Source organism: Brachyistius frenatus, unplaced genomic scaffold (genome assembly GCF_029030835.1).
Source record: "Brachyistius frenatus isolate BFR_SWC_R1_liver_20210118 unplaced genomic scaffold, ASM2903083v1 Contig_4, whole genome shotgun sequence".
Lineage (NCBI taxonomy): Eukaryota > Metazoa > Chordata > Actinopteri > Embiotocidae > Brachyistius > Brachyistius frenatus.
The window spans coordinates 3,283,818-3,309,914 of record NW_027210603.1 but is presented as its reverse complement, the minus strand read 5'-3'; the positions used below and the strand labels follow the sequence as shown (position 1 = coordinate 3,309,914).

The window sequence follows — 26,097 nt, the reverse complement described above, 5'->3', positions numbered from 1 at the left end:
TTAAGCCCTCCAAAATCTGCTGCAGAAACCCCCACAGCACCATACTGCTCCCAGCATCTATCAGTACATTGTGTAGACTTAGATTTAGACTTTATTAATCCCACAGTGTGGAAATGTAGTCGTCACAGCAGCATAGAAACACAAAAAGGTGCACACAATAGGACAACATTTGCAAATACGTATACATAAAATAAGATAGATACAAATCATTATTTTAGATAAAAATAAGAGCAATGAATAAATACACGCACACACACAATAACTATATACAAAAAAACATAACATTTTGAACTCCCACCAAACAGCTTGTAGCATATTTTGCCTCCATCATACCATAAAACTTAAAAAAAAAAAAAAAGTCTGTCTCCCAATGCTTTCTTTTAAACTGGCCAGATGTCATCCAAGTTCACTGCGAAGCAACAAACTAATGAAGCATGTTCACACAGTACTTTAATGTGTGGTGTCTCCCATCTCACCCAATAAACCATGTATCTCCTTTACACGCCATCAGCCTTTTGGTGGCAATTATTAATTAAGTAATTAATTATAGAAATATAGCTTACTAAACTGTACTTTAAACAATATCAAAACAATGAAACTGAAAAATATCAGAGCATGGAATACAATACAAAGCTCTGAATGTCCATTGAAGTACAGTTTAGTTTGCACGACTGTGCAGCAGAAGTTTTTGTTGATTCGGGTCCGTCTCCGTTGTGAGCTTTTTTACAGTATAACTGAACTGTACTTCAATGAACATTCAGAGCTTTGTATTGTATTCCATGCTCTGATATTTTTCAGTTTCATTGTTTTGATATTGTTTAAACATTTTCATGTCACAGCAGAGAAAGGTTCGGTCAGTTTTGTGGTGTGCCATAACTTTGTGCAGTAAGTTATAATTATAAAATTTTAATAGATCCTTCTTGTTGATGATATATAAAAAAAGTGCACTGCTGTGATGTACTAGTTGAAATTGTATGTGTTCCTGCTGCATTGATACGTCATGACATGCTTGCTTTCCAGTCAGATATCTTCAACTAAACACTGGTGGGATTGGCTGACATTGCGTCATCATATCTGAAGAACATTTAAACAGGTACAACTCGGTATAACGATTGATACACACGGGGAGATTCCCACTCCTGTCCACAGTGAGGACGGGATATCCCCTGGTTTCCCAATAGCGACTAATATCTCGCGAGAAAATTATTATTAGCGGGAGCGCGCAGTGACGAAACGACGTACGCGTTCTCGTTTCCGCGCGCGCAGCGAAACGAGCAGAGAACAGAAGAAGGCGAGAAATCCAGCGAAAGCCAGACCGAGCTTCCTGAGCCCCTTGAGCCCCAGCGCGTTTTGTAGGGGAAGTTGTCTCCAAGCGCCCCGACGTGCACGGAGAGGTGGGGATTTACTCTTTTTTGCACAGCTGCACAGAATTTGCACGACTGTGCGGCAGAAGTTTTTGTTGATTTGGGTCCGTCTCCGTTGTGAGCTTTTTTTTATTTTTTATTATTGGAGAGCAGCACCGCACCACGTCGTGCCGCACAGGGAGGAGAGGAGAGAGGGCAGCAGAAGTTTCCGCTGGTTTGTTTTGTCACTGCGGGGCTGGTGAATCCGCAGGAATGTCGCAGAAGGAGAGACCCACTTTCTACCGACAGGAGCTCAACAAGACCGTGTGGGAGGTCCCGGAGCGCTACCAGAACTTATCTCCCGTCGGCTCCGGTGCATACGGATCCGTATGGTGAGTAGTTGTTGTTGCAGAGTACTATCGAGAGCACACAGCGCGATTGCACAACGGCCAAGCGGGTTCCCACCACCCACAGAGGCCCGTCACAGCTTCCTCCACCCGGGCTGCTTATCAGTGTGCACTGGGTGCAAGAATGGGAAGAAATGAGAATAATACTTGTGCCTTTTGTTTACGTCCTCATATTTGCGCTGTGATGTGCACTCTCTTCAGTGGCTCGCTTTATTTCAGCGGGGCGGGTGGTTGTTTTTGTGCACATTTGTTGCTTTGTTGTTTTACTTAGTTTTGTCCCGTAAACACTTGTATGTTTCCGGTTAGCACACTGGAAGCTCCAGGGTGAAGTTTAACTGGATCCCCAGTGTTTGATGTGCAGAGGAACAGACCCTCCTCTGAAGAAGGCTGATCAGTGACATGTCCATGCTTGCATCATCTGGTGAAGGGGTGCCTCCTCATCAGATCTCATTGTACAGCCGGGCTTGACAACCACCTCGTGGAACAATCGTCTTCCACTAGAACAGCATTGTATTCCTGCGCGTAAAACCTGGTACTTTACACATCCGCACATTGCCCACATTATGCATTTTCCAGTTGGGTGCAGCCTGCAGAGTACCAGAAGGTCACGTGGTTTTCGGAAAAGTAGGCCCCCCTCGTGCACAGTGAGAGCTTTCTATACGGGAGCCCGTCCGATGACGATGATGACTCTAGAATGATGTCATCTTTTTCTCCCGTTGTGGTACACACATGACTCACAGTCCCGAGGTTAGGTAGTGGCCTCAGCTATGACGCCTTCTGGTCATCACAAAGTCACTGACGGCAGCGTGCTGTAATTATAACTCTACTGCTCATTTTGACCCAACTTTCACACCTTCATCTGTTGTGTGTGTGTGTGTGTGTGTGTGTGTGTGTGTGTGTGTGTGTGTGTGTGTGTGTGTGTGTGGTGAATCATGAGCAAAGCATGACCTCATTTTGTCCTTAACTGGGAATAGAACCACCAAGTCAAAAGCATTATATACAGTGTATTCACAGAAAACTATTATGAGACTTATTCTGGTGATTTGCACTAATATATATGACATTTTAGGGCCAGAAGAGTACTTAAAAATGCAGTAAGGAAGATTTAAGTCCCATCTTGTATTACCACTTTGTACATTAGGAGGTGCTCATGAGTCACTGTAGCAACCAGCCTACCGTCAGTCCATATCTCATAGTTTTGACCTGCTTTGGTCTAATTTGGTGGATCCTTGTCTCAGAGTTAGTTAGTTGTAGGGTTGGCACGATATAAGATTTTCTCCATACGGTTGAGAAAAAATAGGGAAGTTAAATAGGAGTCTATAGAGCTGCAGGCTTTTTGGAGCCAACCTCTAGTGGCCCTCGGTGGTTTTGCAGTTTATCGCACTTCCACATTGGCCTCATTTTTCAGACCCAGAAGATACATACACTTTTATATACAGTCTATAAACTGGACACTGCAGTGACTCACTATGCTTCTTGGGTGGTATTACGAGACAGGACTACCTGAGGCTAGCTGGTTAGCATGCTTAATACAGTAGACCTCTGTGCAACACAACACATATATTTCTTTTAAAAGTGAAAACAGCTATTTCTTCTGATAATTTTGGTTATTTGTTCAAATGTTTTAAATGAAAAATGCACATATTGCACCTTGTTAAAGATTAAAAAGTAGTTTTTCTTTATCTTCTGCCAAATCAATTGTCTGACCCTGTTGCTCTAAAGGTTCCACACAAAAAAATGGACAGCTGCATCTTTCTCTGTGGCACTTTACTGTCATCTGCATCTACTTTGAAGTTGCCTTTGAGGAAATGCCCTCTGTTTTTTTTTGTGTTTTTTTTTCTGTATTTGACTATACCCCTCCCCCCCCCCCCCACCAAAGCAAGGGCATGTGAATTTTTTTCTTGGAAACATCAAAACACCTTTGGCCCTACAACTTCCAATGAATTCTGCTGCCGTAGTGGTCCAAACAGCAGTGCGTCTCCAAAACCCTTCAGATGGTATCTGAAAAATATAAATAACCTCTCAGCACCTTCTCCAGCATGTCACGGCTGTTGGTCAGCTGAACACATGCTCTCAGCCACACAGCCGGCGAAGTCTTTGTTGTTGCCGGCGTAATGTTGCCCTGCTCATTTAAATAAGAAACAGGGTTTTAAAATGATTTTCCTCACTTTTATCCGAGACATTCCAAGAAAATAAACCAACACCACTATTTTCCCCGTATTTCGGACCTTTGCTCTATATTTTTAAATGTCCGACTTGTGTGGAATTGGTGTGGAAAGAAAGGGTTTACAGTCAATGCTGTTGACTCGGATTACAGTTCGGACTGTACAAAGGGCCTCATGGTATTCATTTAAAAATTTTCAGCTGAGCAGAAACCAGCATGAAACCCATTCAGGAATATTTTCAATGTATAACTCGGTTTCAGTTCATTTAAATAATATTGTTAGAAAGCAGGGCAAACAGTAATCTCAATAATCCAGGCTTTGATGAAAGGACAGCAACAACTCTACAGCCTTTAAAAAAAAAAAAAAAAGAAGATATATACTGACGAGAACATTATTAAGTTATTTAATAACATTATAAATGCATATTCTAGATGTAATAAACATTTTAGAGTAAGTAAGTATTATCACTACAGCGCATGGTAACAATATACTTTTCTTTTCAAGAGAAATCCGCAAAGCTGGTTGTTATCAGAGTGGAACGAACTTAACGCTGTTTGCCAGCTTCCTCTCAAACATTCATATATCGTAAACTACTATTTACATGTTCACTCTTTCAAAACACCATGAAAATCACAACTGCTTTTGACACGTTTCCATCTTCTGACGTTTATTGAACCTCATCTCTGTTCATCAAAATGACATGTAGAAGAATCCTTTAATGACTTAAAATGGCTTATGTGTAATACTACACCTTTGCCTTCATTCAGTATGCACAGATGTACGAATATGCAATTGGTTTAAGCTGCCGTCATTTCTTCTTCAGCTAATCGCAGTTTTGAAACCTTTTACATGGTGTCATTCCTTCATGTCCCTTTTTTTCCCTCTTCATCAGACAATCATTTGCTGATTAAGAAGGCTTTGCATGAGGCTCATTATATTTTAGATTCTGGCTGACTCACTTGGTTTTGACCTCCCAGAGAAAAATGCACTGACTGTTCAGTTTGAGCTTAAAACCAGTAATTTCATGACTTTAGCTTGAGCAGCTTGTAATGTGAGGTCGATGACTGAATGCATCTATGATGTCAGAAAAGTGAAACCGTTCATTTTGGTATAAAGTTATGGATTAAGACCGTGTGGGATGCTGACCATATGAATGCTCACACACTGAAAAAGATTAAACTACTTGCATACAATTGTGTAGGTCTACCAAGCTTTAACTCTTTTAATAAACATAAGCAATTAGATAAACTATGACGCTCATCTCTCTGTTAATTATCTCAAAAACAAACATTCTCTGAACTATAATAGATAAAAAGGAGCCATATTGTCCTGTTAAATTAAAAAGTGAAGGCATATATACATTTTCAGATAACTTTAAAGCAGAACTTCCTGAACCGCAGTAAATTAGAAGTCATCTTGTCTGGGTGATGGAGGAGGGATAGTTAAATGATTTTCATCCATATCTCTGTTAGCAGAGTAGATTGAAGGATTAGTGTGTTCATATACCCGTTTACAATTTAATTACTTATAATTATTTTTATCTGGTTTATTAATATTATTACTACCATGTAAATCTGTAAAAACCAGGTTATCTGACACTAAGGTCAATATTACAGGAAGGATGGTTGTTTTAACACAGCCAGATAATTACATCATCCCACCTACCGTATTTATGTTAGTAGAGCTGCAACAATGTCTATTAATCAATTGGTTGATTAGTAAACAATTCATTTCCAACCATTTTGATTAATAATTTTGAGTATTTTCTTAATGAAAACATGTTTATTCTCTGTTTCTAGCTTCTTCAACGTGGATATTTTGTGATTCTTTAGGTCCTTCATGACATCAAACAAAATATCTTTTGTTTTTGAACTGTCTGTGGAGACAAAAGACATTTTAGGCTCCAACTTGAGTCTTGTGAATTACTGATTGTTATTTTCTGACACTTTAAGACCAAACAATGACTTGAATCAAGAACATAATTAACAGATAAATTGATAAAAACGTGAATTGTTAGTTGCAGCCCTATTTACCAGTTAACTTGTAACATTGATGTTTGTGCCTTGTCTGTGCCTTAAGTCACTGCGTGCACAGCAAAACATTTACTGCATTGTGATCAGTGGGAATGTGGAACAAATCACATTAAAGCTTGACATAAAAAAATATGTTAATCAAATCTTGTTCTGCTTCTTACTGGTTGTTTTATAGACACTAACAGTGAGATGACCGAGTCAGGGAGGACACAGTGGTTCAGGCCACAGTACCTGACTCGGTCATCTTTGTTTGTTCCTGTCATAAAATTATAAAGCAAAATTAAAAACGGGTACTAATAACCTGCTGTAGACTTGTACACCAGCTGATATCAGTTTCACGATGACGTACGTTTTTTTTTTTTAATCTTTGTAAAGGAAAATGAAACTGGTCTATTAAAAAAAAAAAAAAAAAACCTAGAGTGCTGCGCGGATATGTACGTGTGATTGAAAGAAATCGTTGTCAGATGTTATAACTCAAATTGGTATGAAAAACCTCTAATGAGCCCTGAAATAGTAGCTCAATATCTACTGAGGATTATTGGCCATCCAGATAGTGAGTAGTTTATGTACTTTACTTTAGGATGTAATACAGTCTCCTCTCCTTTTGTCGAGTGAGGAAGAGCACGACAAGATCATAATCATTTATTCTGAAAAATGAGCTGACAAATCATTTCAAACAGTTTTTTTTAACAGCTTTTGCAAATTCACATTTCTGCCCATTTGAATAGTTTTGATGTGAAATATTAATTAAGTGTTATAAAATAGATCAACTACATTTTCTGTAGTCTTCCTTTTACAGCAGATGTAGCCTGTTTGTTCTATATTGCAATCACAGACTGTCAGTTTTGTAAAGTTACATTCATTTTATGACTGGTTCTTTAAGATCAGAAAATACGAGAAGTAAAATATTTACAGATATTTGAATGGTTAACAATAGGCTTAAGAAGTGATTACATATGATGTTCTTCTTTATAAGGTAGTAGGAATAAAAAGAGAAGGAAATTACAATATTTCTTCCTCAGCTTGTAGTTTTTTTTTCAGTTCCTGCAAATTTTCAACAAAAAAAATCACATAAAACACAAATTTTATCACAATTCTTTTAGGAAATTCACTGCAAAAATCAAGCATATTTGATTGCAACAACCCTAAAAAGAGTGACTGAATGATGACAAGACACTTACTACCGACATCTCAACAAGTCCTCTACGCGTCAACATTTGCCTGTTAGTCAGCAGACTGACTCTCTACCTCCCCATGAAGCCAGCTGCACAACGTTGCTCTGTTTACAGCCCATAATTTATGGCCTTTTGTTATTGCAGTTCCATTTCTTAGAGACTAATTGGATGGTGTGTGCTTAAACTCCTCTTCTTTGCCCGACAGATTAGCAGCAGTATGAGAGACCGTGCATGTGCGCGCGTGTGTGTTTTGTCATTTATGTAGCTCTTGTATAACTGTGTTTACTGAGTATGGGTTTTCCCTCACTGGGGACACATAAAAGTTGTTCTGCAAGCCTTGGACATAAAGTACATTGGGTGTGGGAGATTATCTCTTAACTTACTGGAAAAAAAACACACTACTTATCTTAATGTTCTTATTATGAATGCACGGCGCTCGGGGTCAGCACAAAAAAATGTTTAAGGCCACGATTGGTGTCTAATACACGAAAACCCAGGCATTTTGCCGTTTGAAGGTCGATAGTTAGTGTAATGTATCTCAATGAAATGACTCGCGTCTGCTCCCATACAAAGTCATGTTGACATGGCCTAAACTCTGAACTCTGGCTCAGTAGTTCAGGTGCTTCCATTGTTTTGCCTCTTGGATGAGTTCCAATCACACTTTACAGCTCGCATGGATTCAGTTGCTGTGTGGTGCAGGTTGCAAAAGACCACAGTAGAAAACAAAAACAATAAGAGCATGCGTCTCTCTCTGCACATTTTTTTTTTTTTTTATTTTTTTTTTTTACTGATTTTGCAATTATGCATTTGTGATGCAGCTTAAGTGATTGACCTGGAAGGAATGTGGTTTATTGTAAATGGGTTGTGTTCCCTCCCTGATACAGGAAATGCAGCAAGGCTGAGCTTCTTGGAGAGGCACGGCCCATCTGCCTTTCTCTCTGTCTCTTTCTGTCTGTGTGGGGTTTGATCGATTTTTATACTGTGGCCGCAATCGTCAGATCAGGAGAGCTCATTTGACTCTCAGCTTTTATTGTTAACTTCTTCCTCTCTGTTCTTTTTGCTGCACCTTCTTTTTTTTTCTTTTGTGTTGTTCCGCACTAACAATGAAAGGAGAGAAATAATGAATGACACATAAACACGTGCCCGCTCACATGGACGGCTCCAGCAGATGCAGGGCAGTTTGGGATTTTGAATGAACTATAATGAAATTAAATATGCTGCATGTTGAATCACCATGCTACAATCAGCTGTTGCATTTCAAGAATTGTTGAGTTACCACAAACAAATGGGGTTACGCTCTTCATTACCAGGCTTCTTCCTTTTTTTTATTTATATCTTTTTGCTGTGTCATAAACAATTCATTACTTAAATTGTTATGTTCTCATTGTTCTTGTGATAAAACACTAATAATGGATTCTAGTCAGCAGAGCATTCCTTCAATGAATGCAAAATGATAAAAAAAATCTGTACAGGCGTGTTTGTGGACGTCATGTGATCATCCAGACGGCTGCGGTCAGGTTACATTTATACTACCGAGCCCCTGGAACACGTAAACAGCATTAATATGAAAGAAGAATGTGTTACTCTGCTTTGTGTTACGAAGTGTTCAGTCACAGACATGCTGCGCTGCCAATTCTGCACTATTAAATAACTGGTGCATTTTCACACTGGCGTTGTTGTCCACAGAGTAGCTGTTATTTGACAACAGGTTCAGTCATGTTCCCTCTCAACCTCAGGCTGCGCAGCAGAATAAGAACTGAAACCAAGAGCTCACCATTACGCAATTATTCACTTGGTTTACTGGGTGATCGCCACCTACGCAATCTCGTGAAGGATTTAATTGTCAGTTAAATGAAGGGAAATGTTTGGCCTTTCATATGACCGTTGCTAGTATTCTGCCTGTAATGCATTTGCTTTACACAATTAAATACCTCACCTGTCTCAAATATTGTCTTTCTTGCAGTTCAGCATATGATGTGAAGATAGGCCTGAAGGTAGCGGTGAAGAAGTTGTCCAGACCCTTCCAGTCCATCATCCACGCAAAGAGAACCTACAGAGAGCTGCGGCTGCTCAAACACATGAAGCACGAGAACGTAAGTCACCACCGCCCCCGAGCCTTAAATCTCTGGCAGTGGTCTGTCTCCCCCATACAGTGTATTCATTGTTGTCTGAGGAAAAATATTGCATACGTTTGCACATGAAGTTGCACACGAGGTTCACAGAGTGGGTACTGACATGCAGAAGCAGTCCTGACTGACAGCTGCTTACCTTGTGAAGCTTTTGGTATTCTTGTTGACTTATAGCATGTAATGATTACGCAGGAATGTGCAAGGAGAGTCACATGACATTGAGAGATCGTGGCTGGAAATTCAAACGGGAAATATGTAAACCAAGCGGCAAACAGCAGTGAGATCACCCATTGCTTTGTGAACGGCCGTCACGAAGCCTCGGGTGTGGATGTTGGCCGGCGCCATCTTGTTAGTTCGGAGCAGTTTGGAGCCGGAAGTTACCATATTTGGACGAACTAGGGATCTGACTCGATCTGATTGGAACCCAATGATGTTACGTCCCGCCCACCGATAGCCGTAACCTCGCTGCACCACAGGCCTGCCAATCAAACTGACCTCCCGCCCCACCACATCCCAAAAGGATGGCTTTTTGAAGCTAATTTTATAATTAATGATGGGATTATTTTCTGATGGACCGCCAGAAAACTAATAAGAAGGAGCGACTTTAGCTAACAACACCGAGATAACTCGTGGAGAAATTTTATTGACTTAGAATTTTATGACAGAAGTTGAATTGGAGTCTTTGGAGCCGAGGTTTTCCAGATCCAACCTCTAGCGGCACCCGGTGGTATTGCAGCTTAAGGCATCTGCATCGGCCTGATGTTTCAGACCCAGAAGGTACGTCCACTTTTATATACAGTCAATGATGTAAACTTATTCATGACAAAGGGTATCAGTTTTATAGTATTGCAAAAAGGCCTCCAACTGCCAGAGATTGTCCAAATTCAACTTTAAGTGAACCAAAAAGTGTTCCTTTGTTAGCTCCAACTGTGTGTCAGCTCCCACCAGCTGACTGTAAAACCCCTCCTGCCCATGCCAAAATAACAGGAAATACAGAGTTACGCAGTGGCAACAACATGTTCAAAAGCACAAAGTGAGTACTTCTGTGAGTATCATGTGTGACAGCACCAACCCATACGGATGGATTCGGGCCTCAGGCACCAACCGTGCTCAGTGTGATGTCCTGTTAGAAGAGGTTTTCCCTCGCCACTCATCAAAGCGTGTTGTGCTCTGCTACTCAGTGAGGGATGAGTCACCAAACAGGTTTACAGTTGCAGCCACATCTTATCCTTTTATCTCTTTTTTAATTTTTTATTGCTGCAGCATATTTTTGATTCATGTCATGTTTCATAATTTTTCAGGGCAGTGGCTTTAGATCTCCTCTCACAATCTGTGTGTGTGTGTGTGTGTGTGTGTGTGTGTGTGTGTGTGTGTGTGTGTGTGTGTGTGTGTGTGTGTGTGTGTGTGTGTGTGTGTGTGTGTGTGTGTGTGTGTGTAGGTGCTGTGCATGCAGATATTTTCCCACATACAGAACACAAACCCAGTACCTAGTTCCTGTGTGCTTCTGCTACATCCAGCTTAACAGTTTGACCACATACAGAGGATCTTTGTGTTTTTTTAATGCAGATGATAGGAAATAGTTTGCTTGGTAGTTATTGCAGTTGGTAGAAATAGTTAGATTGTAATAATAGATATAAGGGAGGTTAATGATGAGTGATGGGATGGGCTGGTGCTTCCTCTGCTATCATTAACTGGCAGCCGCAGTGAAGTGAAGCAACTTTAGATGACACACTCACAGAGGGAAAAAAAAGAAACTGTTGAAGAAGTATGGAAAGTCTGAAAAGGGGAAAAAAAAACCAGAACATCTCAGTGATGTGAAATTCTCTCAAGGAAGTGGATTTAATTTAATAAAAGAAGTCTGTACACTTACTTAAATATTGAACAACTCTAAAGATACAGGCACAAAAGTGATAGATACATTTATTGTTTGGGGATTTTTGCTACTCCGAGCATGCAGAAGTGTCTGTTAGAATATGACATATTGTTAAAGGCACATCTTTTTGCAGAAGTTGGCCGAATATTATGTAAATGTAACAAAAAACACAGAGGCCTGTATAAAGAATGCACTTAGGAGCATAACATGATGACTGCCAAATCATACTGAAGACTCCAGGCCTCCTTATGTTGTGAAAAAGTTTAATGTGAAACAACATTGCTCATGCCAAAACATAATTTAAACATGCTGTGGTTCAGTCTTTGCACGCTCAGCTCAACATTCACACAACATTACTTGTTCTCGATTCTGTTTTCTACACGAGCCTGAATTTCACGACTGGAGCACCTTGAGTGTTTTCTAAGCAGTTTGTGGAATTAGAGTTGCACAGTGCGCTGGTATTGCAGGGAGAAATACCTCATCGCAGTCATTTGAAAAACAGGTTTTACATGGAACGGGGATCATTTAGGATTATACAGAATCAGTGCCTATATCACTGTGCTGAATGCAAAACGTCTGATTCCACTCGCATAACAAAATCAAAACACAGTTATTTTTATATCTGAGTGTGATGCTGTTGCTGGGTCCTGTTTTATCCTCACAGGAGAAAAAAAAAAAATGCATGAAGCACTTCTTTCGTTTCATCAGTGTTTTAATACTTTACAGTTTGATTAACATCGAGAGGGATTCTGTGTTTTGCTCATGCTGTTGCCAGGAGACTCCCCAAGTCTTGATTTTGGAAAGCCTGAGTGGACCAATCAGCTGTTTGTTGTGGCTCTGGCCAACCAATCAGCTGCAGGTTTGGGTCCTGTGTGGGTGGGTTGCGCCAGTGTTTTTGCAGTACCTATCCACCTCAGTCTGTCCTTGGAGGGGGGAGGTGGGACAGGGGAGAGGGGGAGAGGGGGTAGGGGGGCACCCTGGGTTGCTCTCTGCCAGTGTGCCGGCATGCATACATGCTTGAATGTGTGCAGAAACACACACACATGATTGTACTCTGTTTTTCTGTTCTGCTTTCCTTTGTTCTGATCAATCCCGAATTCGCATAAATATATTATGTTATTCAAACATAATCATTCTATGCAGCCGTGTTTTGTCGCTTTCACGCGTTATTTTTGGTTTTCCTGTTTTATAGTCAAAAACTCTCTTGAGTGCAAGTGACTGTGGCAAGGGATAAAAGATCTTGCAAACGGCACCAGTGAAAAGACTCAAACTCATCCCATCTGTGAAGTTTTGTAATGTCAATAGAGAAAGAAATAAGTGGAACACATTCAGAATGTATTATCTATTAGAGACAACTGTTGGAAAAAGCATGACACTAATTAAGCTTAACTCGGTCTAATGTGACAAATCACTTTTGTGCAAATGTCTTAAATGCAAATCTTTTTTTTTTTAATGACACTTTGGCAAATTATGAACACCTTAAATGTCGCTGCCCCTTCAGCTTGATGGAAAAATGTATCAAATAGTGTTCGCTGCTTCCTCTAAAGTCATATCTGTTGTGGTTGTTATCGGTCTAATTTATTTGATTAAAGAACTTGGTAACCAAAACAGAGCCCAAGGACAACATAGTGCACGTCACTAAATGTTATATCATCAGAAAGTATAAGAGAAGAGGGGGGTGTACGGAGGGAAGAATTTTTTGCTTGTTTGATATAAACAGATTCCATTTTTGTCATTGGAAAAATAGGATAATAACTTAATTTTGTACTTCAATTCTTTCAAAATATCAGGAAATGTCACACATAATTTGATTGTTAGTTTGTTGTCCTTATCAACACGTAACTGTGCTTTTAAAAAATTAAACTATGTTTTTGCATAAAAGTTATCAAGTGATCAGGTTGATTTTTATTTACTTGACACATTATCCTACTGTAGCAACATTTGTTTATGATTTCTAACCTACTGACTTCTTTTTGTCTTCAGGTGATTGGTCTGTTGGATGTTTTCACACCAGCGACAAGCTTAGAGGAGTTCACTGATGTGTAAGTCACTCTTTCTCTCCTCTTAATCCCCCCCCCCCTCCTCCGTTGTTGTTTTTTTCTCTGCTCCCTCGATGTTCATTCATTGAATCTATTCCTCCGCCTCCCTTCTGTCTCGGCTTCTGTTTCTTTAATTCCAACACAATGAAACCATTGTCGGCGGACGATTGCGAGATTAAAATTGGAGTTTCAGCTGCACCACCGCAGCTCATAACTTCATGCGAGTCCAGCGCTTGGAGAGTTGCACCAAGGTGAAATGCAGGGTGAACACGTGCACTTATGCACATCACAGCTAGTCTCCATGGTAACAGCCATCTGGCAGTCTCTGGGGGTCCAGTGTGTGTGTATGCATGTGCTCAGAATACTCAATCAGCGTCCTTGAATACGTTGCACGGTGTAGCATCATCGGCGTGTTGCACATTTGTTGAAATGTGAGACAAGCCGACATGTTCACTCGTACACAGGATGAAGTTGCACAACAGCGAAAAACATGTCACTCTTATCTTTCATGTGATGAATGATGAACAAAGTGAAAACAGTCCTTAAAGTGCAGAAAATCAGATACATGCACATTGCTCACAGCCAAACCCAGAACAAGTCTCCTGTCATAGAATGAGGTCAGAACACGACGTACAGACTTCACTTATACACTGCAGCTATTATAGGCTTTATTCAGCTGGTCTCCGTGCTGCATAAACGTTCCCCTCTCGAGAAAAGATAAGTGAAGCAATCCTGTTTTTTCCTGCTGTTCGTGTTCTCACCCTTTTGATGTTCCCCATTTTTGGTTCATTAAAGTGCGTGAGTCTGGTATGAACTGTCGGCTCTGATGGTAATCAGGCAACTTATAACATTTAATGACATCATTATTGCAGATTAACAACTTATAAAGCTAAATAATCACACTATGATATGCAATAATTAGTAAGATAGACAATAAAAGCCTCAAAGTTTAATTAGCTAAAGCTGTAGAAAACAAAGACGGCATTTAAGAAGCACATCTGATTGGCTGTGGGATTCGCAGGTACTTGGTGACGCACCTAATGGGGGCCGACCTCAACAACATCGTGAAGTGTCAGAAGCTGACCGACGACCATGTCCAGTTCCTCATCTACCAGATCCTCAGAGGCTTAAAGGTGGGAGAGGATTTCGCTCACTGTAACCCACATTTTCAACTCAACACTTGGCTTGAAAGTTGTTTTTGTTTCTTTTAACTTCTTGAATACATGATGCCTGTCATTAGCTCTCTGTTAATGACTAAACTCTTACATAGTAACCCCAAAGTATTAGGTTAATGCTAAGGTATTTGAGACAGAAGTTACTATAAATTTTCATCTTTGACGGGATGAAAATTCTTGATCCTACTCAACATGATGACATGTTTGTAGAATCCTCTTTGGAATTAAATAACTCTTATTTCTGGTTCTGACATTGAACATTTCAGTTTATTTATGCAGTGTTTTTTGTTTTGTTTTTGTACTCGATATGTGTGAAACAAAACACCAAGCGTGGATAAGTTTAAAAATAAATATTATAGTTATTTTTCACGTTTTCCACCTCTGTAAATTCGACTGGTGTAGCTCCAACACAAACACTAGTATGCTATTATTTGGATTAAAAAGAAGTCACCAATAAAATATACTTATATATGACCTTTATTTAACCAGGTAAAATCAATTGAGAACCAATTCTCATTTACAATGATGACCTGTCAGCACAGTCCACACAGTGACACAAACAGCATAGATACAAAACAGTATAACAAACACATGAGGAAAAGGCTAAAGACAACATGGGTAAATGAATAAACACTATGTACCAAAATAAACAATAAAATTAATAAAAATAAATAAATAAAATGAAAAAGGCAGATTACTGGATTTTCTTTATAAAAATGAGAGAGAGAGAGAGAGAGAGAAAAGCAAGGGCTGGTCAACAGGTACAGCAGTCAACTATGATTTGTTGCAGCTTTAGTACATACATACTTCCAGGAGCATTTCTTTTTAATTTGAAGGTGTGAGTAAAGTTTTATCATTATGTTCCTCTTTTTTCTCCCCACAGTACATCCACTCTGCAGATATCATCCACAGAGTAAGTGACAACCCCACTGATTACGTAAACAAACTAGAGATCTGAGCATTAATCTAATCTGATTTCTCTTGACAAAAGAGTTCAGATTCTGTACTGGTTAAACATATTGAAGTGGGCTCAGTTACAAAGCCTCTTTAACCGTGTGACTCATTTTCAAAACAATAAATTGCACATCAGTTAACCTTAATACTGTATCTTTGCATGATTTGCATAATAATGTCAGCAGGACACATTTCTGTTGCTCCTGCTTTCTTGTCTTGACTTCTGCCTCTTGCCATTTCCCTCTTCAGGACTTGAAGCCGAGTAATCTGGCTGTTAATGAAGACTGTGAGCTCAAGGTGAGAAAACCGTCGATTCAGAGGTATAAAGCTTATAATAGAATAGAAGGTGTTCAGTCAAGTACACTGTCTTCTTGTCTGGTTCTCCTCTCCTTCACACAAAATCCTTTCATCCCTCAGATCCTGGACTTCGGCTTGGCGCGGCACACGGATGATGAGATGACTGGATACGTAGCCACCCGGTGGTATCGGGCTCCGGAGATCATGCTCAACTGGATGCACTACAACATGACCGGTACGCACAGACTTGGCCATAATGTTTTGGACTATAATTGAATCTAATGTTACGTAATGTGCAATTTGACTGAATTGAAATAGTGTTGAAATAGCTTGCTGACATCTGTGTGTTTAGGGTCACTGTAATTCACAATAGTCAGCTTTCAATTCGACAACAGGCTCGAACAATAACGGAAAAAAGCAACACTGAGTGTTTTTGTTGTTTGCAATTTACGCTGCGGATATTAAAACGTAACATCATTTAACAGATATATATGGCTTTTTCTTCTGTAGCAAATAATAGGGGCAATTGTAAAGAAACTGGGACAGCTTTTCAATTTTCTGGCTGACTCAAATTGACAGTTGAAGCCTTTTTCATACGATGTGTCACAAACCATCCAAAACAGACATTTACCGTGTTGGATATTTGTTTCTGTTTTGCACTTCGCTTTACGTAGCTTTGTGCTCTTGATATAAATAGTCACATAAATTTATGTGGACTTATGTTGTGTAAGCATTTGTAAGAGCCTCATGAATGCTGGATTTTACTCCACCTCATTGTTTTTAGACTAAAACGCCTCCGAATGGCAGACATAGCATATTTTCAACAACAGCTTTTAAAAAGTTTCTGCACTTTTTTGTATTATATGCCAAAACATTTCTTTTCTATTTAACATTTCAGTATAAAAAAAGTTTGCTCTGCTTATTTTCTGTGCAGTGTTAAAACACAGAACAAATGTTCTTTCACAAAACAAAAATCTCAGCTCATCAGCAAGCAGCATATCTTTAAATTCATAAAAAAGTGCATGTGGTATGTTGCATTTAACATTCTAGTATGATGCAATTCCTTGTTACATTCCCACGCGAGTCCCACAGGCAGCCATGTTGGTCTGCATTATCCTGTTGAAAGGCTTGAGTCCATATCACTGTTTTTTTTTTTTTTTTTCATTGAACAGTGGATATCTGGTCAGTGGGCTGCATCATGGCTGAACTACTTACGGGACGGACGCTCTTCCCCGGGACAGACCGTATCCTTCCACCATGTCACTGCCATACACAAGTAAAAATGCTCGTTGCTGTAAAGGTGGTAGGTGAATGCAGTCTGCTTGTGTTCGAAACACTTGGTTTATAGAAACGTTAGTGTAGTTGCATAAGAGATGTTGTCCTCTGCTCTGCCAGGCTCTCACAGAAGCTGTTGGAAGAGTGTTGCAAATACAATCTTAAAAACTTCAAAAGCTTTGCTGAGTATTGAATTTTCCGAGCTGCACGCCAAACAGTCAAGGAACCAAGTGTTTGTTTGTTTGTGTGTGTATGTAAGTGAGTGAGTGTATATACATGTGATTCATACACACTGATGTATGGTGTTAGAATCCCTTGTGGTTTATGACTCAGTGCTGCCCACCTTTGTCTCCGCTGCTTCTCTACGATGCAGTATCTTCCTGTTTCCCTCCCACAGAGCTGCCCAAACACAGCCGCAGAGCCTGCAGACGATTTCATACAAAAACACACCAGAAGACGGTGTAATTAGGACAACACACCTTTTTAAATGCAGATGTGAGGTCATGGTCATGCTAAATATCAAAAGCATTCTGCATGACTGTTGCATAATGTATTTGTTTGTGACTCCTGCTCTAAATAATCAATCAACCTCAGTGCAGCTTCACTGCCTGCTGTGTGTGTGTGTGTGTGTGTGTGTGTGCGTGCGTGCGTGTGTGTGCGCCCTCTCACCAAATCTAAAACACTTTGAGAAGTGGCTGAGCTTCCCTCCTACGAAACTGGGCTGAGTATACAGGAGTCTTTCTGGTCGATCTCCTTGGACCTGTCTGGATGAAATGTGATCTTTGCACATGTGCACATTGGGCAGAAACAGAAATAAGATCTCAGATGCTGCTGCACCTTATAATCACACATGCTGCACATTGTACATGTGCAAGAGTATAAAGGCAAAGATAATAATTTCTTCAGTAGAGAGAAGTATGACTAAATCACTTCAAAGAGTAGATGAACAGTTCTAAAAATGCAGTCTGGCATGTTGTTTGGTTACCTGTCTGGTTTGTAGAGTCCCAACAATTTGTCTGTCAATCAGTGAGTCTATCAGCAGAAATTGATCCGCAACTATGCTGATGATCATTTGATAGTTTCAGCTGTATCTCAAGCAAAAATGCAAAACATTCTCTGGTTCCACCTTAACCAGGTCTTGTTGCTTTTCTCAGTTTTGAATTTCATTTTTATTTATTCCACTCGTGGAAATAAAAAAAAAAAATCCTGAAAATAAAAACAAAAAAGAGGTTCCCAATCAAAACACAACCCTTATTGACACATTCAAAGACCAAAAAGGAGCTGGGAGATGAAACCTCTTAAATTGTTATTAAGTTATTTGTAGATTAAATATCCTTGAGTGTTCAAAATTATATTTTTCCCCCATTTTTGACATTGAATAGTGAAAATAAGTCATTGGGTGAACTCCTATTTTTTTGCATTTTGCAAGTTTTGCTTCCAAAACTTGCAAAAATGACTGAATACAACATGCCATGCTCTGAGTAAAAAGCCTTTACTTAGCTTTGCCAAACTGCACAGCTCAATCTGACCCTCGGTAAGACAGTGGCCCTGATAGTATTTGCACAGTTAAACTTTCAGCAAACTTCCATGAGGCTCATTGGATAAACATTTATTTGATCCATTGGAAAAAAAAAAAAAACTCAAAAGGTTTTCTGCTAAAATAATAAACTCAGGTTGTCACATGTTAAAGTTTAAACAGCGATTAAACGTATTTGGACTAAGTTGTCAAACTTAGTGGAACGTGTCCATCATTATCGTGATGACTTAAACTTGTTTATTTACACAAAAAATACAGCTCTGTTCCTCAGGTCAGCAAAAATCTATCTTTCATCCTGCATGGTTGGGTATATGGTTAAGATTTTCAAAAATAAAGGACTTGTGATTGAGAACAGGAGGGCAAAGGCAAACTGAGAGACACCAGCAGCAGACAGGACCCATCAAGAAATCAAAGAAGAACAGATGAGAAACGGCAGCAAGAATCGAGTCAGTGATAAACAAGATTTAGCAGATAGAAGACGGCTTGGAATGCCTTTACAAAAAACCCAGCAGCTTTCTGTAGTCGTGCTATTGTCAAAGTTCATATTCAATCTACATGCATCTGATAGTAGAAAGCCAGAGGAAGCACTCCAACTAGACTGCACTGAGTTTAAGATAATTTATAGAGGTGGGAACATCAAAGTCTGGGGCAGTTATTCTTACAAAGTGTAGGCGAACTGTCGGTATTTATCATGAAAGCTGACGTGTACAGAGAAGTTTGGACGCAAAGAAATCGGCCAAAAAAAATTATTCAAGCAATTATGGATCTTGCAGCAGGATGATGATCCAAAGCATGTCATCGCACTATCCTACTGTTAAAAGAAAGTGTTTTTTTTATGGGAGAAAATCAAAGTCTCAGGATGGCCGGGGCCCCCGACTTAAATCCTACAGAGAAATAAAAGATGACATGCAGATGGAAATATCAACCAGTGGATGAAGTAAAACCTTTTCTGGGTGAAACATGGAGGAGGGTTTCACCACAGATGTTACAGGAACTAACTGATTCCATTCCAAGATGTTATCAGGCACTTTTGCAAGCCAGTAGACTAAACACTAAAACATTGTTACTGTGATCTGTAGTGAAGACACTACCGAAGTCTGTATATTTATTTTCTCTTAAAACAAGAAATCTCACAAAAATATTCCTTTTTTTCAGTGTTTCAAGCATCCGGATGATTTTTTTTTTTTTTTGGCCTCAGCACGTGATATAGTGGATATAAGCTTTGGCTGTTGTACCTCTCGCCCTTCTCTCCTAATCCACCATCTTCCCATCCCTCCTGTTTTCCTTCATGCGAGTGTGTTAGATATTGATCAGTTGAAGCTTATAATGATGCTCGTCGGAACCCGAGGGCCCGAGCTCTTGATGAAAATCTCCTCCGAGTCTGTGAGTGTCAAGTATCATCCCACCCGGTGTTTGTTGCTCTGGCCCTTTGCGTTGTCTCTCTGTGTTGCCCTGGCAAGAGTTGAACAGTCTCCTCTACTACTTTGTGTTGATGCTACCACCTCTTAGCTGCACCTGTTTTGCTCTGACGTGTACTTTTCTCAATGGCTTTATTTGCACTTGAGCCCAACCCTTTGATTTCCACTTCTTTCTAGCATGTACTATAACATTCTAGAGGCCCACTGATCTCTCTATTTTACAGAATACCAGCATTACAGAGTCCATTAATCTCTCAATATAGGTCACAGTCGGTTAAGAGTTGCTTTGTAGCTTTAAAGCTCAGAAACAGTCTTCTTCCGTCTTACATCCTCTTCATCCTCACTCCGTGTGTGTTCCCCACTCCGTGTGTTAACCTGCCCCTGCCCCCTCCCCTTGTACATAAACTCTCCTGACCACCCGTGCTCTTTGACATACTGACCTCCATGCTATGATGCCCCTTGACTCAGACGCTGTAGATATAAACCAACTGCAGCAGATAATGCGCCTGACGGGGACGCCCCCAGCCTCCCTCATAAGCAGGATGCCCAGCCATGAGGTGAGACATGCACCCCCCCCAAGCTGGATTTAGGGCTGAGCCGCAGCCATCCATCAGCCAGAACCCACATTACTGTTCTCAGGAAAACACTGTTAGACTTCATTTTTGAGATGTTTCCTTTGAGTTCTTCTCTGCACACCAGCCTCTGCTCTCACTCCACGTATCCCGTTTCCTCTCTGACTCACCATGCTTGTCACAGCGAGGCTTCTCAGAGTGCTTTGCCAGTGCAGCCAGTGTTATTCTGATGAGCTCTCTGTTGCATTGGTAACATCTTGATTATTAAAATTAGGGTGCAGTGTTTGTGTAATGCATGTTTTTTGGGTGATATAGTGCTGAAAATGTTATGGAAAGATCTACATTTGAATCATGGTTTTAAATCAGGCAAATTCAGTGTTAAGTATGTCGAGATACTGGATTATTCTCAGCTGTTTTATATTTCCTGCACAGGCGAGGAACTACATCAACTCACTTCCCCACATGCCCAAGAGGAACTTTGCTGATGTGTTTATTGGCGCTAACCCACTTGGTAAGTTCCCCTTTCAGTATCACGCTATGGCTTTTACTACTCCTGGCTCACTGAGTCCCTCTAGTGGTATCATAACAATAATAGCTTTATGATTTTGTTCTTAATATAAAGTAAATAAGTATGTAAACTCCAGCTTGTAGTATACAAGGTTGTAGCACCTCTCCGGTTGGTTCCTTTATTGTGGACCACTGACCTCCGACAGACTGACAGGTTACTCATTGATTGGACAGTTTTGTCTGTGGTCATCCTGATTTATCAGCATCTCATGAGGACCTAAATGGGGAAGTCAAATTGAAGTGACTGAAGGCTGATCATGTAAATGCTACATAATATGTTCTCTAATGCTAATTTGTGTATTTATGTTGTCTTTTGTGACTTGGAGTTTGTGAACAAATTGCGAAAAGTATCATTACTATTATAAAACTGCAGATTGACTGCGTGTTATGAGAAAATAAAAAAGTGAGGTGTCTTGTACAGAATTATTCTGGGGGGTGTTATTGTGGGGTTGCTCTGTCGCTTACTTCCAAGTGATTTACATAAATATATATGAGGTTCATACAGATCGTAAGAGGATTTCAAGATTAGAAGACATTTATTTGTAGTTTAGCTATCAAAAAATGTTAACGGTTGATCTGTTTTTTTGTCACACCATATGACTGGAAGCGAATCAACACGTTTTCAATCGGCCTCTCTCTAGTTGTTTGGTCTGTTCCCGGCTTTGACTGACAGCTTCCACCCCGGCCTGAGCAAACCACAGTAACTGGGCAAATACACCTGGGTTTCTTTTAACTGAATCAAACAGTTTAGGTGTGAAAGCACCGTTAGAATAGCAAGTAATCTTTGGATTGATATTTTTAGGCAATTAGACACCAGCTTGACATCGTCCATCTTCTCTTCCTCTGAAAACAACCCATTTTCTTTACTCACCCATGTCTCCTTCTTTATTGCTGCTGTGCTCTAGCGGTGGACTTGCTGGAGAAAATGCTGGTGCTGGACACAGACAAGCGGATCACGGCGTCTGAGGCTCTGGCCCACCATTACTTTGCCCAGTACCACGATCCCGATGACGAGCCTGAAGCCGAGCCTTACGACCAGAGCTTTGAAAGCCGCGAGCTGGAAATCGAGGAATGGAAGAGTAAGTTTGGCCCTTTGCAGGTGCCCGGACCATCATTTGTAAGGATAACCTAAACTGTTTGGTAGAAACTAGATGGATTCGGTGAACTAATTTGTTTACTTTCTCAGGCTTAACTTATGAAGAGGTACTCAGCTTCGTGCCGCCGTCGTTCGATGGAGACGAGATGGAATCATGAAGAGGGGGCGGGAAGCACCTTTTTCTTCCATTTTTTTCTGAGAAATACTCTTTAAAAACTATCAGTCTCATGTGACTATCCACCACTTTCCTCACACACGCGCACAACCATGACATTCAAGTGCCTGCCGCCATTCATATCTGGGGGACGCTGCGATATCAGGGAGAAAAATACAAACTTGACATCCTGTTCATACCGTCCCCCGCTCTGCTGTCTTTTTGTTACCTTGCATCCCAACGTGCTGCGGCCGACTTTAATGCTCCTTATATTTCTAGTGAAATTTTACCTCAGACATTTAATGTTTATATTGTGCCCCCTCTCTGTCACAAAACAAAAAAATTCCATGTCAGTATCTCAAGGCAAATTAAAGGAATTGAACTGCTGATATGCATTTTATAAAGTTTTACTACTTAGTAGTAAATAATACTGCAGGACAACCACGATGTGTCTGAAGTCTATTGTCCCTCCACACATTAAGAGTTATTTAATGAGTGCATAGAACTGCATAGTATTTGTACATAAGTATTTCAGGCAGTTACCATATGTGTGTTCTAGTCACAACGTGTTGAGATGTACCTCAGACGACCCCTCTGACAGTATGAATTTTATTACGAGAGTTTATCCTAAAGTGGCATATAAAAATATACTGTATGTAATTTATTTCAAGTGTGTATAGCATAGGCTAAAAATATGTAAAATATTCAACTGAGGATGGAAAATTCAAGGCTTCATATTTCCTGTTGTTGGATTTGTAGACTTAGTGTTCCTCTTTTAAAAAACAAAAAAACAAAAATATGAGTTTGGAGATTTCTGCTTATGTATCCATTTCACCTAACATCTCTTTTCCACTCCGTTTCTCCCGATCAAGTCTCAGTACTTCTGGTGTTCCATATGAATGTTTTCGCGAACGGCCACCAACCTCCAGCATCGCCACAGCATGACAAAGCTGGACTCGGCTTCTTAGTTTATTAGAATTTGATGTTTTCCAACACAACATCAACTGACAATGTAATTTAATCATATTGCATTTATAAACCACAGTACTATTAATGTTCATTGAATGTTGGGGGCATCTATTTGCCCTGTATTTATGATCTTTTCTTATATTGTTTGTATATCGATGTAAAAGAGAATATTCTTTGTCCGAGTTTATGGTTGTTTTTATTATTTATGGAGATCTTATCGTATCAGAATCCAAATGTGTCATCAGTAATCTCAAACGTCACTTGAGCCACAGTGACTGCAGTTACAGCTTGTGTTTCAGAGCCAACAATCTTAAGACAATGTAGAGAACCATATTGTTTAATATTAATTTGACAAACTCTGCTCATTTTGCAGTTTGTTCTGATTTTGATTTTTTTTTGCTGAAAAATTTAATTGTTACTGTGTTCCCTGATGTACTGCCCTTCAAATCATCCTGTTTACAAAAACATCAGAAGTAAACATCCAGAAATTAAAGCAAAATATTACAAGTAAGTCACCGTTTACGGTGACCGACAAACCACTAAACAATAGGATCTTATTTCAGAAGTGTGAAAAGTATTTTTAACAAAATGTTATTATTTTCAGAAATCAAACTACATTTACATGTGACATACAAGCTGTATCCACAGTTGCTCTGGCTGTGTCAACCAAACAATATCAAGGTATCAAGTTCATGTGCAACTGCTTGTTTAATGTAGTGCTTTTTTTCTAATGTATTATTTTGCTCTTTGTGTGTTAAATCAAGATTTGGATGTTATTCTGTGATTCTTAAATATTGATTGTTTTATGAGCAGCACTAGACCCGTATTGTTCATTTGAATAATTTAGCAGGGCACATGTTTGCGGGACAGAGTGTACGTTTACTCACTGGATGCTGAAGGGCAATGCTGAAGCCTCACATTTTGTCATTTTCAAACAACTGCATCGATTAGAAAGGATATTTATCTCATCTACATCCCAGTGTCTGTAGTTCATTTTGGTTATCGGTTACGCTTGCTTTGCCTGAGATGTGTTCATATTTTTTCACTATTTGTTCTTGACCACATGTACCAAGAGAGCAGGCCATGCCACCTGTAAATACCACCATTAGAAAATAAAGGCTACTATTTTTCAAACCTCTAACAGTATCTGTTGTATTGTTGTCAGTTTAAGATACCAACATCTCACCACTGGAGGGCAGCATACCACAAGAAGAGCAAACCTTTTTTTTTCTTATCATAAAATGTACTTCAGAGCTTTTGGCCATTTTATTTGAGTGTCTGAACTCTTAGTGTGTAAAGGTACCCCACCAAAACTACTGTAGTGTACATTAGTTTTGTGCTGACAACCCCACAATGCAATGCATGTCATTTTATAGATTTAAAAAATTCCATTGAACAGCTGGGGGTGATTCAAAATTATAAGTACTATACTCTTAAGTGTCTGAAAAGTTCAATTTACTGTAAATATATTTGTGATGAATGTGATGATTTTTGACACTATTCAAAACTCAAGGGACGGAAAGAGAAGCAAAGACTTAAATATATATATAAATACAATTTACGTTTATAGTGTATTATCATGTAAGCTAAATAAAAAACATCAGACACTTAAGTATCGGTACTTAAATGGACTCATGCAGAATCCTCTGTGCTGATAATGTGTTAATAGAACGACAGAATAAAGAAGCAGTAAGATGAATGTTTTCCCAGCATTGGAAGTGCAAATAAATAATAATTATGCATTAAAAAATTTTTTAATAAGAAGCCCGGTAAGTAAAATTATGTTCTCAGTATGTATCAGCAGCTTGACGTTCTTATGACATGGAGACTCCTGTATGATGTAAAACAGACTGCTGGCTCACTTCTCCACAGAGAAGGCTGCTTTGATGCTTTTCTCTGATGCACTCAGCACTCTGGTGGGCTCTCTCTTCTAATTAGACATGGGTCTTATTTATTTCTACAAGATGAATGAAAATTCAATGAAATACGCACAGTAAGTAAAAAAATTTGAAAATGTATGCTTGTGACAACATTTTTAGTCACCGTGACTAAAAGCAAGAGTGTGTGTGATTACGTTTTTGCAAATCAAATAGTTACAAAATGCACTGTGCATAAGTCGCCAACAATTTTGTGCTACATGTACTTTCAATGCTACTATATACTTCCACTCCACTACATTTCAGAGGGAAATATTGTACTATCTTTTTCACTACATTTATTTCACAGCCTTTGTTACTTTTAAGAAGAGACTATTTGACACAATAGATGAAATAACAAGCTTTTAGAATACAACATATTGTTAAAGATTTCCAACCTGTTTGGCCTCTGACGTCCAACAAAAAAGTGTTATCGGGGTAACATTTCAGTTGTCTATGAGTTGTTAACAGCTCCACCAAGTAGTGATTTTCCTCTCTAAACTTCTCACATTGTTTCATTTCAATAAATGTTCAAAAGAACCAATATCTCAGCAAGAGTAAAATATTACAGAAAAAGCCCCAAAACTGGAAACAATCTTCTGTCCCTTTATATAAAACCGGGTATAAAATGCAACAAAATGATCAACTTTATAATCAAATGTTTTCCTGGTTGTATTGTTTGATGGAAGGGACCCATTGAACAATGAATCAGATTTAACAAAAACTTAAACTAGTATTAAAAACAAGAGAGAGACCATCCTTTAAGAGACATGACTGTAAATAACAAGGTAATACATGTCAAAAATAAATATAATATATGTTTAGTACATGTGTGAGGTTTTCTTTGTTGTGGCAACGAAACAGCGAATGAGAAACTGGTGAAATGTATTCGACCAAAAAAATTGCAAATACATTAAACACTATATGAGGTTGTTCTCTTCACGCGCTGCCCCCTGCAGCTCCACTCTGCTCGCTCATTTTCGCGCACTTTAGAGTTGCGTCA

General features: G+C 39.4%; 1 protein-coding gene across 4 annotated transcripts; it reads left to right on the top strand.

The window, feature by feature from the left end:
• Nucleotides 1–1,270: 1,270 nt before the first annotated feature.
• mapk14b (mitogen-activated protein kinase 14b) lies at nucleotides 1,271–24,319 on the top strand. 4 transcript variants are annotated; one of them, XM_069710697.1, is made up of 12 exons: nucleotides 1,271–1,394; nucleotides 1,518–1,735; nucleotides 9,087–9,216; nucleotides 13,109–13,167; nucleotides 14,186–14,297; nucleotides 15,223–15,252; nucleotides 15,543–15,825; nucleotides 16,763–16,834; nucleotides 20,298–20,377; nucleotides 20,825–20,903; nucleotides 21,865–22,038; nucleotides 22,146–24,319. In XM_069710697.1, exons 2-12 carry the CDS (start codon nucleotides 1,617–1,619, stop codon nucleotides 22,211–22,213), a joined length of 1,206 nt encoding a protein of 401 aa, XP_069566798.1. In that variant the 5' UTR covers nucleotides 1,271–1,394; nucleotides 1,518–1,616; the 3' UTR covers nucleotides 22,214–24,319. The 4 variants fall into 4 exon arrangements, with proteins under 4 accessions (XP_069566798.1, XP_069566813.1, XP_069566789.1 ...); XM_069710712.1 differs by lacking the exon at nucleotides 20,298–20,377 and adding an exon at nucleotides 19,706–19,785 and having other exon boundaries at nucleotides 1,271–1,735; nucleotides 15,543–15,590; nucleotides 15,711–15,825; XM_069710703.1 differs by having other exon boundaries at nucleotides 1,274–1,735; nucleotides 15,543–15,590; nucleotides 15,711–15,825.
• The last annotated feature ends 1,778 nt before the right edge of the window (nucleotides 24,320–26,097 follow it).